General features: G+C 40.0%; 1 protein-coding gene across 1 annotated transcript in view; it reads right to left on the bottom strand.

Moving 5' to 3' along the window:
* Positions 1 to 889: 889 nt before the first annotated feature.
* Positions 890 to 14,484, bottom strand: part of SLC44A3 (solute carrier family 44 member 3) — a gene marked incomplete at both ends in the record, with an annotated part of 39,575 nt that continues 25,980 nt past the window's right edge. Inside the window, 4 exons of the mRNA XM_080348689.1 lie at positions 890 to 895; positions 1,979 to 2,077; positions 4,142 to 4,378; positions 4,847 to 4,984. Coding sequence (XP_080204815.1) covers positions 890 to 895; positions 1,979 to 2,077; positions 4,142 to 4,378; positions 4,847 to 4,984 — 480 coding nt within the window. The remainder of the gene's footprint in view (positions 896 to 1,978; positions 2,078 to 4,141; positions 4,379 to 4,846; positions 4,985 to 14,484) is intronic.

Genomic DNA, 14,484 nt, shown 5'->3' with positions numbered 1-14,484 from the left:
CTGACTAAAGCCCTGAAAATCTCTTCACTACATTCCTCCATGATGCTTTATGTTTCACATCCATGTTACATCTAACATTTCTATAAAGTATTATTTATAACATCCTTTTATTTTTGTCCAGCCACTGCTCAGCTGCTACTTTTTTGTCAAGCTTTAAATCCAGATACAAAATTTTTCTGCTTGCTTTGTCTTTTCAGTTGCAAAGGGAAAGCAGTTGTTTATTTATGAAAAAGGGACTATTCCTCTTCTGCCCTTTGGAGAGGAGCCAGTGCATAGTTAATGATACTAACTTATAAAAACACTCCCCAAAGAGTATGATTAAAAGAAAGACACCTACGTCATAACCATTAATTATCATGACTACAGAGAATTTCTACCAAGGGTAATTTCCATCAGTGAGCTCAGCACTGTTCCTTAATTTGTTGCACTGGCTGTTTGGATATACAGAATAAATCAGGAAACAGTTATCTCCGAGTGCCTCCTTTACAGATGTTTCTGTGTTTACTGATCCAGAGGTGACTGGGCCAGTGTTCCCAGAGAAGCACGGAAAAACCCCCTGTTAGCTGACACACCAAAAAATCAAAAAGACAGCTCCATGACCTTGTCAACTTCGTATTTTTAGTCAGACAACATAGAAATTCACAAGTAGTTTGTTTATTAACAACTTTCAGCCCATGATAACAAGTATATTAATAAAAATCAGATGTGCTGACACACAAAATACATTATTCATACAAACATTGTGTGTCATTTTACCAGAGCAGAAGGTACATCAGAGCCTTAGAGAACGAATACTTTGTCCTGGGGTATTGGTAGCCTTTACTTTTTTTTTCTGTGACTGTTTTTGCTATTGCTGGTCTGACTTCATCCTTCCTGGTGCACTTCACATTCAAGTCTACAAAGAGAGAAAAAAGAAGTCAAATAATGCATAGCACTAGTCCTGTTACTGCATTTAAATGCCATAAGAGTAAACTGGGAAAATAATTAAGGTTCTTTTGTGTCTCAAATCCACAGTCCTCTCGCAGGGAATACCCCACCCCTCTTTCTGTGCTTGGCAAAAACATTACTGAAGAATGCAATAACAGACCCAAACAATGAAAAAATGAAATACAACTATCCCTCCCTGTAGCAATAAACTGAAGCAGTGCTCTGTAGCCCAACTGCCTATAGCAGAATGGCCACAAAATTGTGTGCGAGTTTGCTAGAGCCTGGTACCTCTTGAAAGGAGATAAAGAAAACCCACCGAGATCTGTCACAGTTGTGTCAGAAGTAGCCAGCAGGGCACAAGACAGAAGTAGGAGCGTCCAGCAGGTACAGGTGCTGGAGTGCTTGGTAGGTACTGGTGCTTGGCCCCCCTGTGCTGGGGAAAATCAGTCCAGATTTTGAACTTGCTGGGGCAGCCTCTCAGGTTGGGCAATTTGCAATATTTTTTCAGATGTCAGTTAGTGAGCGTTGACTCTCAGAACTTTCCCAAGCCTGGGTGTGGGGGAACAATCCCTTCTGGCACTTCAGCTTTTTTACTCCAGCATAAAAGAGAGTAAGTAAATATATGCACGGATGGAAAAGAAAGAAAGGAGCAGGGTGGGGATGGAGAGGGAAGACTCCGTTCTTACAGCTCTGGAGCTTCAGCAGTTCCAATGTGAAATCCAGCAGCCCACCACTCTTCTGACTTTGCTACAGCAGATATGTGAAGGACTATCTAAACAGGATTTATCTCCCACCCCCTTGCCATTGTCTGATCTTTCTCTGCTGGGCACACTGGGGAATGGGAAGAAGGATGAGAACAAATATTTGATCCATCCATTTTGCACAGAGGGTTTCCTGAGGAGGGAAAGCAATAGAAGGAAAAACAGGATACTGCATGTTGCTTGCTGTGAGACATCAGGAGATACCTGAGAGTCTACATCCATTCTTCTTGGGACATAAAGCCAAACACATTAGCTGGCAGATAAATACATATCCCACACTCCTGTCTCACCATAGGTTGGAGCTCTGTCCCATCTTCATTGTCCTGGAAAGGTCTTGTGCTTCTGTGTCTTTGCCCTTCTGTTAACTTGTTACTCTGACTCACAAAAGTCTACAAACAAAAACCAGGGGGAGGTCATTTGGGAATGTAAACCATTATGTAAATAAAAAATACCTGGTAAAGGAAGATTATTAGCCCAAGGCTAAGAAACTGTAGCTGGTTCCTAACTGGAAGACACTGCGTGACACCAGGAGGGACTCAGGAGAGACAGCAAGGGTGAGGAATGCAACTGGGAAGGAGGAATCAAGAATGTCTGTTGCATCTGCTGCCACAGGAATGAGGACACTGGGTGTCTGAAATCCCTCACCCAGCCCTCCACCCACTGCCACATATTGTCCTGAGGGCCACAGAGCCTCCCTTCCACCCTCAGATGTTTGTAACCCAACTGTAACACAGACGCCTCAAGTCAAACGCCTTTATGTCTTGGGAAACTCCAAGTTCTCGGCTAAGTAACCTTACTCTTGATCATGCAATGGGGAGGAGTTTGGACGTGCTGCCCCCAGTTTTTCCATACAAGGTTATACAGCCTGTCCTGCTTGGAAGACTCCTTACCCCTGTGGGTAAATCCTCTCTTCACCCAAGGCCCTAGGACATAGCTAATTACAAGGAATTAAGACCAGACTTAAAGAGAAACTACCACAAAGTTTGGAAATGGAGAAGGAAAAGCCTCTGTTTCATGAAGTAGAATTGGCTTAAGAACTATTTTAACATTTGGCAAAACACAGGGAGAACAGAGGTCAAGGTTTTAGAGTTTTCCATTCGGTAACATATTCCTATTCAGGACACGTGCTTAAGTACTGTTCTGAATCAAGGCCAAATAATATCTATCTGCTTTCTTCTGTACAAGGGGTTAAGCCTATCTTTAGCCTACCTTTTTGATGGTTTTTGTTTTCAACAAAATTCTATGAAAATTACAGGGAATCTAACAGCAGCATTAAAAACAAAACAAAACAAAACCAAACCCAGTTCTTCTGACACTGTCCTGAAGAAATCCATCCAGAAGATTCATATCATATGAGCTATTCTGGCTGCTGAGTTTGTTTTTCATGAATTACTAAGATTTTCTTTGTCGCATGGTTTATGAAGGAAAAGACAGAACTGGCAAAAACAGCATTAAAGGAAAAAAACATCTGCATCTTCAAATATTCTCTTAACATCAAAGCGATAGCATATATGCATTCAAATGCTTCAGATACAGCTATTAATTAAAGCTCTCCATCACTATTAGCAATGCAATGATTCTCCACGGAAATGCTTGTAATACAATACAGCAATTATGAGGGTAAAGACACAGAACAATCAGTCCAGAGGCAGAAGAATTTAATCAAGAGACAAGACAGTATTTTGCCAAAAGAATCTGTATAGGGATGAAGCAGAGCAACGTGAGTTTGCACTAAGCTTTTTCAGAACTACAGCATACATAGGATGTGGATGGCTACCTGATCTGCTGCTGGCAGCAAGAAGCTCCTTGTTGTTTACTTTTGCTTGTCACTGTACAGTAAGTCACAACAAATATAAACATCTAACCTTACAGCACCCTATGGGTCTCTGCAGCTAGCTTATCTATTTACTTATATTTGTCATTACCAAAAATATATTAAACATATATCTAGTAAGGCCTACAAAGTCAGTCGTTACTTAGAATCACCAAAACATTCTGCTTGGAAGAGACCCTCAGAATCGTCAAGTCCAACCATAACCTAATTCTAGCACCAAACCATGTCCCTGAGAACCTCATCTAACTGCCTTTTAAACACCTCCAGAGATGGTGATTCCACCACTGCCCTGGGCAGCCTGTTCCACTGCTTCACAACCCTTTCTGTGAAGAAATTTTTCCTAATATCCAATCTAAATTTTTTCCTAAATCAAATCTGCTCATAGGGTATGGTCTAAAAGAAGGCAGCAGATCACAGCTAGCACACAGGAGCCAGAGGGAGCCATCTCCTTCAGTTTATAAATTCATATATGATTTGTGTCCTTGAGCCCATCTTGTTCTAAGGTGTTGGAAAGGTAACAGCATGGGTTGTGAGTTCAAAATACTACATCTTGGGGAAAGAAAAAGCCCCAAAAGCTCAGAATGGCTCACATATCTTTGCTGTTATCACTGAGGCTTACCAGCAGTTCCTGATCCACAAAGTATGGCTTCTCTGCAGATCCATCATTTGTTTCCATATCAATAGCAAAGCAAAGGAACATGGCATCTGCTGTCACTTCAAACACAGAGAGAAAGCTGTGGGACATCAGGTAGGCAAAAAATCCAATCAGCAACAGAGGAACTACCCAAGCTTGCAACTCGCGATGGTAGTTGAATGCCATTAATCCTCCAAAAACAGTAAAACACACAACAAACACCTGTAAGGGGTAGCAAGAGAGACATGCAGCTTCATTAATCATGGAGAAATGTTTCTTAAAATAAACCCTCCACCAACCCCTAAGGCAAACACATTACAACCAATATTTTAACAGCACATCTCATCTAGGAGAAAGGTACGCAGTTTCTGGCATCACATAATTGTCACACTTTGTGTCCTACTCAGTGTGTAAATTCTGTAGGGCAGAGGCAATCTTTTACTACATATTTATCAAAGATTCATTGCAATGGGAACTGTAAAAGGGACGCCAAGGACACTGCTGAAAAGCAACCAAATAACTCTGTAAAGACTATGAGAAGGATTAAATTCCTCAAACATCTCTTATGAACTCATTTTACAGCATTAACGACACTGAGTTTAACAAAGATAAACCTTATTTACTTTGGGTGCGAGAAAAGAGAATCAAACCCTGATTTTTCACTTCATTCTTACAGAACAGTACTCTTACCTTTCCTAAAAAGAGCATAAAATCTCCAAAACAGCTAATGGATGCAAGTTTAGCAGAACTCTTCGCAAAAATAGAGACAGCATCCTTTGCTGACATACAAAAACTTGTCCCATTTATGGCTGTAGTTGTGTATGCATGCTGAAATAAGAGAAGATAATAATGCAGTAAAAAAGGACTCTTACAATCTAGATTTTACTTCAGCAAAATACAAAGCCTTAAACTCTATTTGAAAATACTGATTTTATGAATATAAAGAGTTATTTTGCATAATATGGCAATTTTTTTTCAGTGACTATAATAACTATGCTTCTATTTTCAAATAGTTTTTCTACATAATTTCCACCATTAGCAATTGCTAGAATAGTGACTAAATAAATTTCTGAACACGCCCCTGTCCAATTTATTTCAGAACACTGAAGTTCTCTACCCTAATTTTTGTTAATGAATATGACACAACTACTACAAAGCACTTACTTACCTGGAGTCACACTATCCAAACTTTCTTGCCTATCTTCTATGAATCTATCTCCAATACTGCTGGTAAACTACGTAAGTGGAACAAATCAATTTATGTAGCTACCAAGTCATTTAAAAGTTGATGATAAAAAAGCTTTTATACACGACCCTTTCAAACTATTCATACACTACTGAAATTCAAGCTCACGGCTATTAGCCGTAAAATAAACCTTTTCATGAAAGATGAAACCAATTGTGAAAATGACTGGAAAGGAACAGCTAAAGGATCCTGGACTAGACCAGTGGGTGTTATGTCACAAAAAATACCCCAGAATTTCAACAGGCTGTAGGGTCACTCACAGTTTTTTGAGGTCTTGAGAATTTTACAAGATTTCTCTTTGTGGAGACTTGCCAACACAGATGGGGAGGACAGAATATTTACCTTCATGAAGTGGATTATTTTAGCACTGGTTGTACATATCTTGACACATATGTCCCATTTATGGAACTCAACAAAGATTTGAAACTGTGTCCAAATTATCAGCTTAGAAAAACAGCACTCAAGATACCTGAAAAATATATGCTGAACTTTACCAGCAAGTCTTATGAGTAGTTTCCCTTTACTCAAAATATTAGAAGGTTGATTATGCCACAAAATACTAGTTACATCTGGTACAGTCAGTAAGAATCACAGTGTGCAAGGGATTAATTACTGTTCTGAAAGAATGTACACAGCCCAACATGTACTTGGTGCTTAAATTACTTTCTGTTTCACCTGGAAGTGAAAAAATAACTGGTTTGCTGAAAGTAAATTATACTGGCCTACTGCAAAACAGTTCCTGTTCAAAAATCTGGTGTTTTCTTACAAATCAAAATATAACATAGCTTCAGATATCTGAAGGCAGAGAACGTTTATTTCTGCAGAGTCCAGTTTTACCCTATAGCAATTTTTGTAATGTACTGTAGTGTAGCTAAACTATATTGACATTATCTTAAAACATTACAAAGAAAGAAATTATATGCAAAGATCCTTTGTGTCTTTATTGTGGATATTATTTATTTTATATAGGACAAGTGATTTTTTTTCCTCTGACTGTAAGCAAAAAAGAGTAGAAGGAAACAGTGACATCCTGTAAATACTGTACTTGCATAGTAGCAAATACATCCATAAATGGAAAAAGTACAAATAAAGACCATGGATTTATTGCCCACTCTAAGAAAAATCAAAGACTCCACTGAACTCTACAGAAACACGCAGAGTATCTGCATAAAAATCTGTTTAAACAAGCAAACTCACTTCATTCCTAAATAGGAAACAATGCTTTCTGTGCTAACTTTCGTTTATGCTGACACTGTGGCCAGGGAGGGCTGTCACAGCACCGGCAGACAGGTGTGCCTGTTGGCTCCACCAGGTGCTGGTGGTGTCCACCAGGCAGTGGCTGCACCACCATGGCCTTCCCGGTTGCCTGTCCCTCTGAAAGGGCAGCACCCCTGTCCCCTGCCTCACTCAGCCGCAGCTCTGTCCACAGCCCCCCGCCGCCCCCACGGAACCCACTGCCCGCCAGCAGCCTGGGCCCAGGACACGCAGCGGAGAGCGGGTGGTTGGGCAGGGTCCGCACCAGCCTCGCTGGGTGCCCCTTCTTTGGGACAAGCACAGGGCAGATGAACTCCAGTCAGGCTCCCTCTGTCTTCCGTCTGTAGCTGTCACTGAGTATTTCAAATACAGGTAGACTTATCTTTATAACATGCTGTGAGCTAAGTCTGTTCCATCGTTCCCATTAATAGACAGGAAACTGAGACACAACGTGGAAAAGGGTTTTCTAAGTTTATTTCTGTCCCTTAAGAACTAAATCCACAGACCAGATCCTGATCTGGTGAGGTCAGTATAAATTTTGCCAATAAATTAATCAGAGATTCTGTATTCTTTATAAATAGCAAAAAATGTCCTGTTTTAAAAATTAAAAAGAATGCTGAAAATCCATGTGCACTTGTACAAACACTGTTTCCAAACTTAAAATAAATAACCATTTGTTTGCACACTAGAATTAGCCACGTTGGTATCTGAGGAATGTGCAATGAAAAGAGTTTCTGATATTTATTAACTAGAACAGGTATCTTGGAAAGACTGAAAACACTGCTGGAGAATGAATACTACCTGCATAGGGATTTGTCATGTTACAAACCGGTTGATAAAAAATGGCATTTATGACAATCACAACTTCAACAAATCAAGTAAGTATCAACTAGTCATAACATTTAAGCAAGAAAGGCAGTCAGGTAATAACCCAAACTTGCAGACGGAATATGATAATGACAGAAATGAGAGAACTGCTGAAGGCTACAAAGCTAGTCATTGTCACACATGAAGCAAGAATGTTACTAGTAAAAGCTGAAGACCTTTTGGCAAAAAATACATTTCTGGGAAAAAAAAAAATAAATATTTGGAGGGTTTCTTGTTCAGCCTAGACTGTGGATCCATACACTTTCTTCACAATTCCTAAGTTTCCCATATAAACCCCATACCCTCATCACATCCAGCCACATAGAAATCTACACATATTCACTAACAATATTTGCCTAACATTTAAGCAAATGTATGTTTCCATGAAACTCAGAGTTGCACAGAAATAAGCTCAAATGACTTCTCATCCTTACCCACTAAAGAACACCTAACACATGCAAGCTATTACCAATATTTGCAAATCATTTTGTAGTTTGGACTAAGATGCTTAGATATCCCATTAATTTTCCAGTTGCAGAATATGTGCAACAACCCAATCCCTTTTAAAGAACAGACAGTTGCGAAGGCTAAGATGGTAGAGGACCGTCAGTTAAGAACCTGCTGTTGTCTAGAGGCAGGTTATTTAAATGTTTTGGGTTTGGTTCTTTGTTAAGGAACATCTTATCTTTTCCCATGCACAAAAGCTCTAGTGGACTTGGAAATGTTTGAGGGAAGGGCAGAAGGAATGATCCAAAAGGTATGGAATGTCTTCTGTCTGGGGAACAACTGAGTACACCAGGCTCTTCTGTCTGGAAAAGAGATGACTGAAGGAGGATGTGGTGAAAGGGCTAAAAAATCAGGAGAAATGCAGAGAGGGCAGGTAGGGTTAGATGGCTCACTGTTTCTTCCGGAACAAAGACTAGGCAGAAGAAGCACCATATGAAGCAGTAGGGGCCAACTTTGAAAACAGGTGATATTTCTCTTGACTGTAAGTCTGTAAGCTGTGAACTGCTGGACAAAGGATGCTCTAGCTGCTAAAAGTTCACATGAGCTCAAGCAAGACTGGGAAAATTCAGGGAAAAGTAATCCACTGAAAGTTATTAAACACACAGAAAACAAACCCAGCTCAAGAAGTCTCTAGGCTGAAAATGGATTCAGAAACAGCCACTGGGGACAGGGAAATACACACTCACTCTACCTTAGCATTCACTCACAGCCGCTCTTGGAGATGGGATACTGAGCTAGACAGACATTCAGTCTGGCCCAACATAGGGCCAATATTATGGGTTATATCTTTGCTTAATGAACTCATGTTTTACAATGGTAGTCTCTGCTTTGGTGACAAGCACGTAATAGTGGCATTGACAGCATGCCACTGACCAGAAAGCGTGGGAGACAGTGGGTCAGGAAAAGTCTTTTTCCTTGTACCAGCAAGTTGGTACCGTATCACCACCTTTGTGAAGAACACAAGCCTCCTCTGGCTCGGAGCCTGAGAACTAGACACTAGTTTCTCAGTGTTAGGATGAATAAATAAGGAATGTGAATGTTTACATATTTCCAAATACCACACTATGGAAAAAAAAAAAAAAAAGGCATTTAAAGAATACATCCTTCTGTGCTTCACAACACAGAATGTCAAGGGTCTTGGAAAAATTGACCTGCTAGTTTCATGAGAAAGGCGCTGTGGCTCAGATCCAGGCCATAAGTTCCCCAATTGTTGTGAATAATTGCTACTTTGTGTAACAGCTGAATTCAGTCCACCATTCTAGGACTTGCTTTAATAAAATGAGCTTGGGGAAGAGGATTGCCATAGCAACAGAATCTTCTTAAAAAAGGAGCAGGAGACATGCTGGTCTCACATCCTACTTTGGCTTTTTCTGCTCTGCTGGTATTTTCAGCCTGAGCTGACCTTGCTGCTGCCAACTCTCTTGGGGGCCGCCCTGGCTGGCTACACCCCCTGCACTGCTGTGCAGATCAGGCACGACTTCTAAATGTCCAAGCTTGCAAGTGTCACAGTGGAATCCCCTCAGAAAACAAAATCCAGTAGCAAGAGGCAATGACATTTCTGTGGCTGCTGTACAGCAGTTAGTGACCCAGCAAGACAGATGCATCGCATCTCACAGATAGTGGTGGGAAATTAGAGCAATGTGGGCCTGTGAGGCCCCATTAAAGTGCTGAGGACATGCAAGACTGGAAGGGACCTTCAGCCACTGGCTATTTCAGATTAGCACATTATATGATTTCTTTCCTTAAGTGGAGAGCTCCCTCTTTAAACTACTCAGGGCTTTTCTCTCTCAGCTCTTACATTTGGAGCTATTCCAGACCATTGTCCCTCTGGTCCTTAGGAACCTTCTTCCAACTTCCAGACAACATTTACTCACGAACAGCTTACATCTACTCACTCTTCCGCTGATCTTGCCTTGGCTCTTATACCCTCTCTACTGTTTCTCTTCTTGATATACTCATAGATGGCTAATGGCCTTGCTCTTACCATTCGCTTGTCACAGTAGACACACACCAGGCTACTCCAGTTCCCCTCTGTGCGAGAAGCCAGATCACCTAACCAGCAACTGGTACAATGACATTTATCCCCCTCTGTCTGGTACAAGTATTTAATCTCATACCTTCCAGACTGAACCTGCCCTTTCTGCAGCCTTGTTAAGTAAAGGCTATAGTCCTGTGGTTTACAAACACACAGAGAATATTGTCCTCCCCCACTTCTAACAAATAATGAGACACCTAATACACAAACAGTTATTTTTGACTCTTAGGCTAATTTTCATCTATAAGAAACCCTGCAATAGACTCCCCAGTTTTCACAAGCAGTCTGAGAAGCACAACCTTCTTTTATTTCTATTACAACTTATATTTGCAGGCTGGACCTACTGGAGAAGATCTTGTCTTTCAACTTTCCTACTTCTTTGTGTCATCTACTCCTTCCATGGCTCTCATCCAGTGGGCAGGACCAACACAACTGTCTCCTGGGAGGGCAGCTGGCTGTCCTCTCCTGCAGCATCTCACCGCAACACCTGGGATTTCAAGCACAGGGGGTCAACCACAAGGATCCTGCTTTAAGTGCCCATTGCTTCATGATTACATCATTACTGGAGTTGCTTACAGTGGCTTCTGCTATTAATGCGACAGTGTTCTCATTTGGGATTTCTGAAATACAAGCAAACTGAACATTTCCAGAGAGTTGTTCATAAATTGCTTAAAAGCACTGAATCATTGATCACTCACTTCATCACCTTTTATTTTCTTTCCCTCTCTCTCTCTTTTTTTTTTTTTTAAATGGGACAGCGGAGAGGAGAAAGGTTATCAAAGCAAGAATTAGTTAGTCTTGTTCATCCCTATTCCATACATGATTCACCCTACAGAGAAAGTAAAGACCTAAGGAATTTTATATCCTGTTTATTGCATACATAAAGGTTCTAGAGGCAAAATAACGTATTTAAAATACAAGTTAACTGAAGAGGAACATTTTAGCCAACCGTATTTTCAAGACAATCGAAAATTTAGCTTAACATCTAGAAGTAATTTTGCCAGTAACATTAAACTGCAATATTGTTTTTGGGAGGAAAAAGTATTTGATGGGATGAGGCACAATGTATTTGGCAGTGTGGAGAAGAACTGTACTTACATTAGCATGCATGAATTTTGGTTTTATCTAGGTCACTTCTCCACAAGGCATTTAACTACAGCCTCCTGATAGGCTTCCATCCAAAGTTTAAGAGACAATGAACTGCCATGGCTATACGACCACAAGACAGACTTGCTTCTGTTTTTTCCAGTAGACAGTTGCTGGCTTTCAGGATCCCTGAAGGGTCTCGAGACCAGCAACTGCAGGTTCACAGCCCACCGACCTCAGCAATGGCCACCACAGGGCCCCGAACGCCACACTGCAAGGAACCGTGCTGGTCAAAATAGGGAAACCACATACTGCTCAGCTGCTCCTTCAGAAATCTACGTGCTGCACTTTGCAGCGGTTGCTTGCCAACCGGCTGCAGATGAACCCAAAGCAGGAACAGAAAAACAAAACTATCCTGAAATAGATATATTGTTAAAAAAAAAAAAAAAAGTCACTGCAACAAGGCTGTAAAGAAAAAAAAAAAAAGGCGAGCGCTTTGATGTATCAAAAGTTAAGACTGCCACTACAATTTAAGAAAGCAGGAGACAGACAGATCTTGTAGCTCCCAAACCACATAAAAAACCAGTATATTCTTTTTACGGAAGAGAAATTTCAGTCTCCCAGATTTTACTCGCGATGATTGGATATGTTTATCTGGAACATACTGAAACCATCAGAGCCAGAAGATGAAAAATCTGTGGTAATTCTGACAAGTGTTGGCAAACAGAACTGTCAAGTAAGGATAATGACTTTATATTCACAAAGCACTTTTCATCCAGATAGAACCCAGAGTGCTTTACAATTGTTACTAATGGATTATACACACACATGAATCACTTTGCCCATGACTGAAATGGAACAGCTTAAGGAGTGAACTGTTTAACAGCACATAGCAACACTACACCACAGTTTAGCACAGGATCCAGTTGCAAATTCAAGAGAAATTTAGGAAGGCAGAATGTAATTATCCACATTGCAATCTGCACAGGATGCTGGGTTTACATTACTCCTCCTCCAACAACCGCCACTGGAAATATGGCAACCATCAGCATCTAGCACAGCACGCTGCCATGATGGGAAGATGACAGGGTACCTTTGTTGGCCACATTTCTGTTAAGCTCCAGGAGATCTGAAGAAAACTTAGCTGAGCCTGCAGAGAACAAGTCACTTCAGGGATGCATCCAACTATCAAATTCAGTGTTAAATCCCACCTGAAAGATGGCACCTCAGCCCAAAAAGTACTCTTTATAATAGAACACCTGGTCTGTACTGCATGGGAGGAAAGAAGCTCGCAGTCTATCCACCAGCGTTACTTCCTCCAGCACCTGCTTCTCATCTGCAGGTTTCCCAGAGGGAAAACAAGAGGCTATGTTTAATCTCAATTAAACTTCTGAACGAAGGAGCAGAAATAATCTAAATCATTTAAACAATATAACAACAGGTTGAAGAAAATAACACAGAAGTTGTGTTGTTTTTTTTTTTTTTAGAGTTTCAAGTAATTATATGCTTATTAATATAGTGGAAGTAATACTAGAATAAAAGGCAAAAATATAGTAAGGAATGTTAACACACACAATGAGCTTTGGACCAACTGTTATAACAGCTGTTCCACATTTCAGTAATTTCAACTCACACAAAAATGAAAACCTGAACTAAAAAGTACTTTAAAAAAGTTAGAAACATAGGTACAACCAATTTTTAAGCCCTCCCAAGTCCTACTCTCAAACCCATGTGAAATTTTAAGGCTGTACCCAGCAGCTTTCATGGATCTCAGTAAAAGCCCCTAAGAGTTCAGTACCTCTCTTAATCAAACCATATGATAAGATGTTTAAACCAGCAGAGTTCTCTCTTTTTCAGCCCTGTTTTTTGGGGGTTTTTTTGGTGGTTGTTGTGGGTTTTTTTTGTTGTTTTTGTTTTGGTATGTTGTTGTTGTTGTTTTTTACATTTGAATGCAAATTTTGCAAAACTGAAGATAAAGGTTTTCAATCTGAGTCAAAATATATTTTTTAAAGAAATAGGCTGGAATATATTCTTTATAGGGGAAAAAAAAAATAGACACATGAATTACTCTACAAAATGCAATGACCTGAGACCGATGTTGCCCCTTCATACGGATAAAATTTCAACTAAAATCTTACAGCATGTTCTTGCTTTTCTTCTCTAATCCTTGCCCAAATTGCCCTGGATTTGGAGCACGTGGAACACCATCATCTTTGCCAAAAAGATATTCAAACAAACAATTCTCTAAGAGCAAACACAGTATTATGATCATTAGGTTGAAAACCACAACTCATATAAAAACAGAAATCTGCCTACAATAGATTAGGAAACAGGAAATCTTTTAAGGGAACAAGAGCTACAATACAGCCTTCTGAAACAAAAGGAAGAACATCACAGTAATTAATTCTTCTTTTAACAAACACATAGCATAAAACGGTTGGAGAAAGTAAACACTAGGATGCTGGATATCTCTTTGAAAGGCAGGAAGCCAAGGGGAAAGGGTCCTACAAATAGAAAGCCTGGAGTCAAAACGAACTGAGATTCCTCACCAAGGCTGCGGCCATAAGATCTCCTTAAAAAACTAAGTCTGGAAAACTCATTGTCTACAACAAGATTTCACTGCACAAATATTTGATCTAGGCTGAACTAAGTGAAAAACTTTTTCTTCGTAGTTGTCCAAGATTAAGCTTAATTTATGCACCTAATTTAGAGGAGAAGTCAGACCCTTTATCGGAATTGTCTTGTTTACTTCACTACTGCCCACAGCAATGAGAACAAAGAATGCAACAGTCAGAGAGTTAGGAATCAGCATGAACATCTGATTCCATTCCACATTAAGAATACCACAGTCACCAGTGATAACAAAACGGGACTGACAAAGAGAAAAATTAACTATTTACAATGATGTATACAGAGCTGGAAAACATTTGGAGAAAAGGATCAGGAAGTAAAAACTAGGAGTCAAGTATATGAAAAACTGCTGTATGTCAGAAATCATACATTTCCAATAAAAATAAATTTGAAACAAAACTTCTAACAGAATAAGGATGTCTTTCAAAGAAAGATAATATTTTATCATCTGGCTTTTTTATCATGGATCATATTCCCAGATATATTGATAATGGAAATCAGCCAGGAGTTCAACTCTCTTTACTCAGGATTTTCAGGTGGAAAATACTGTATCCAATTTAATGACAAGCTCCAGGTGGGTTTCTTACTTCTTCATTGCTTCTTTCCACCTGGGCCCTCTGCATTTCAGTAGTCTGTCTGGCACAACTCAAGAAGATGGTAAGTCTTCTTACGTTCAGGAATCATGAGTGGCTCCCTAAAAGG

This window comes from Nesoenas mayeri (assembly GCF_963082525.1).
Source record: "Nesoenas mayeri genome assembly, chromosome: 8".
NCBI lineage: Eukaryota > Metazoa > Chordata > Aves > Columbiformes > Columbidae > Nesoenas > Nesoenas mayeri.
Note: the sequence above shows the minus strand (reverse complement) of the source record. Positions and strands in the feature narration are given on the sequence as shown.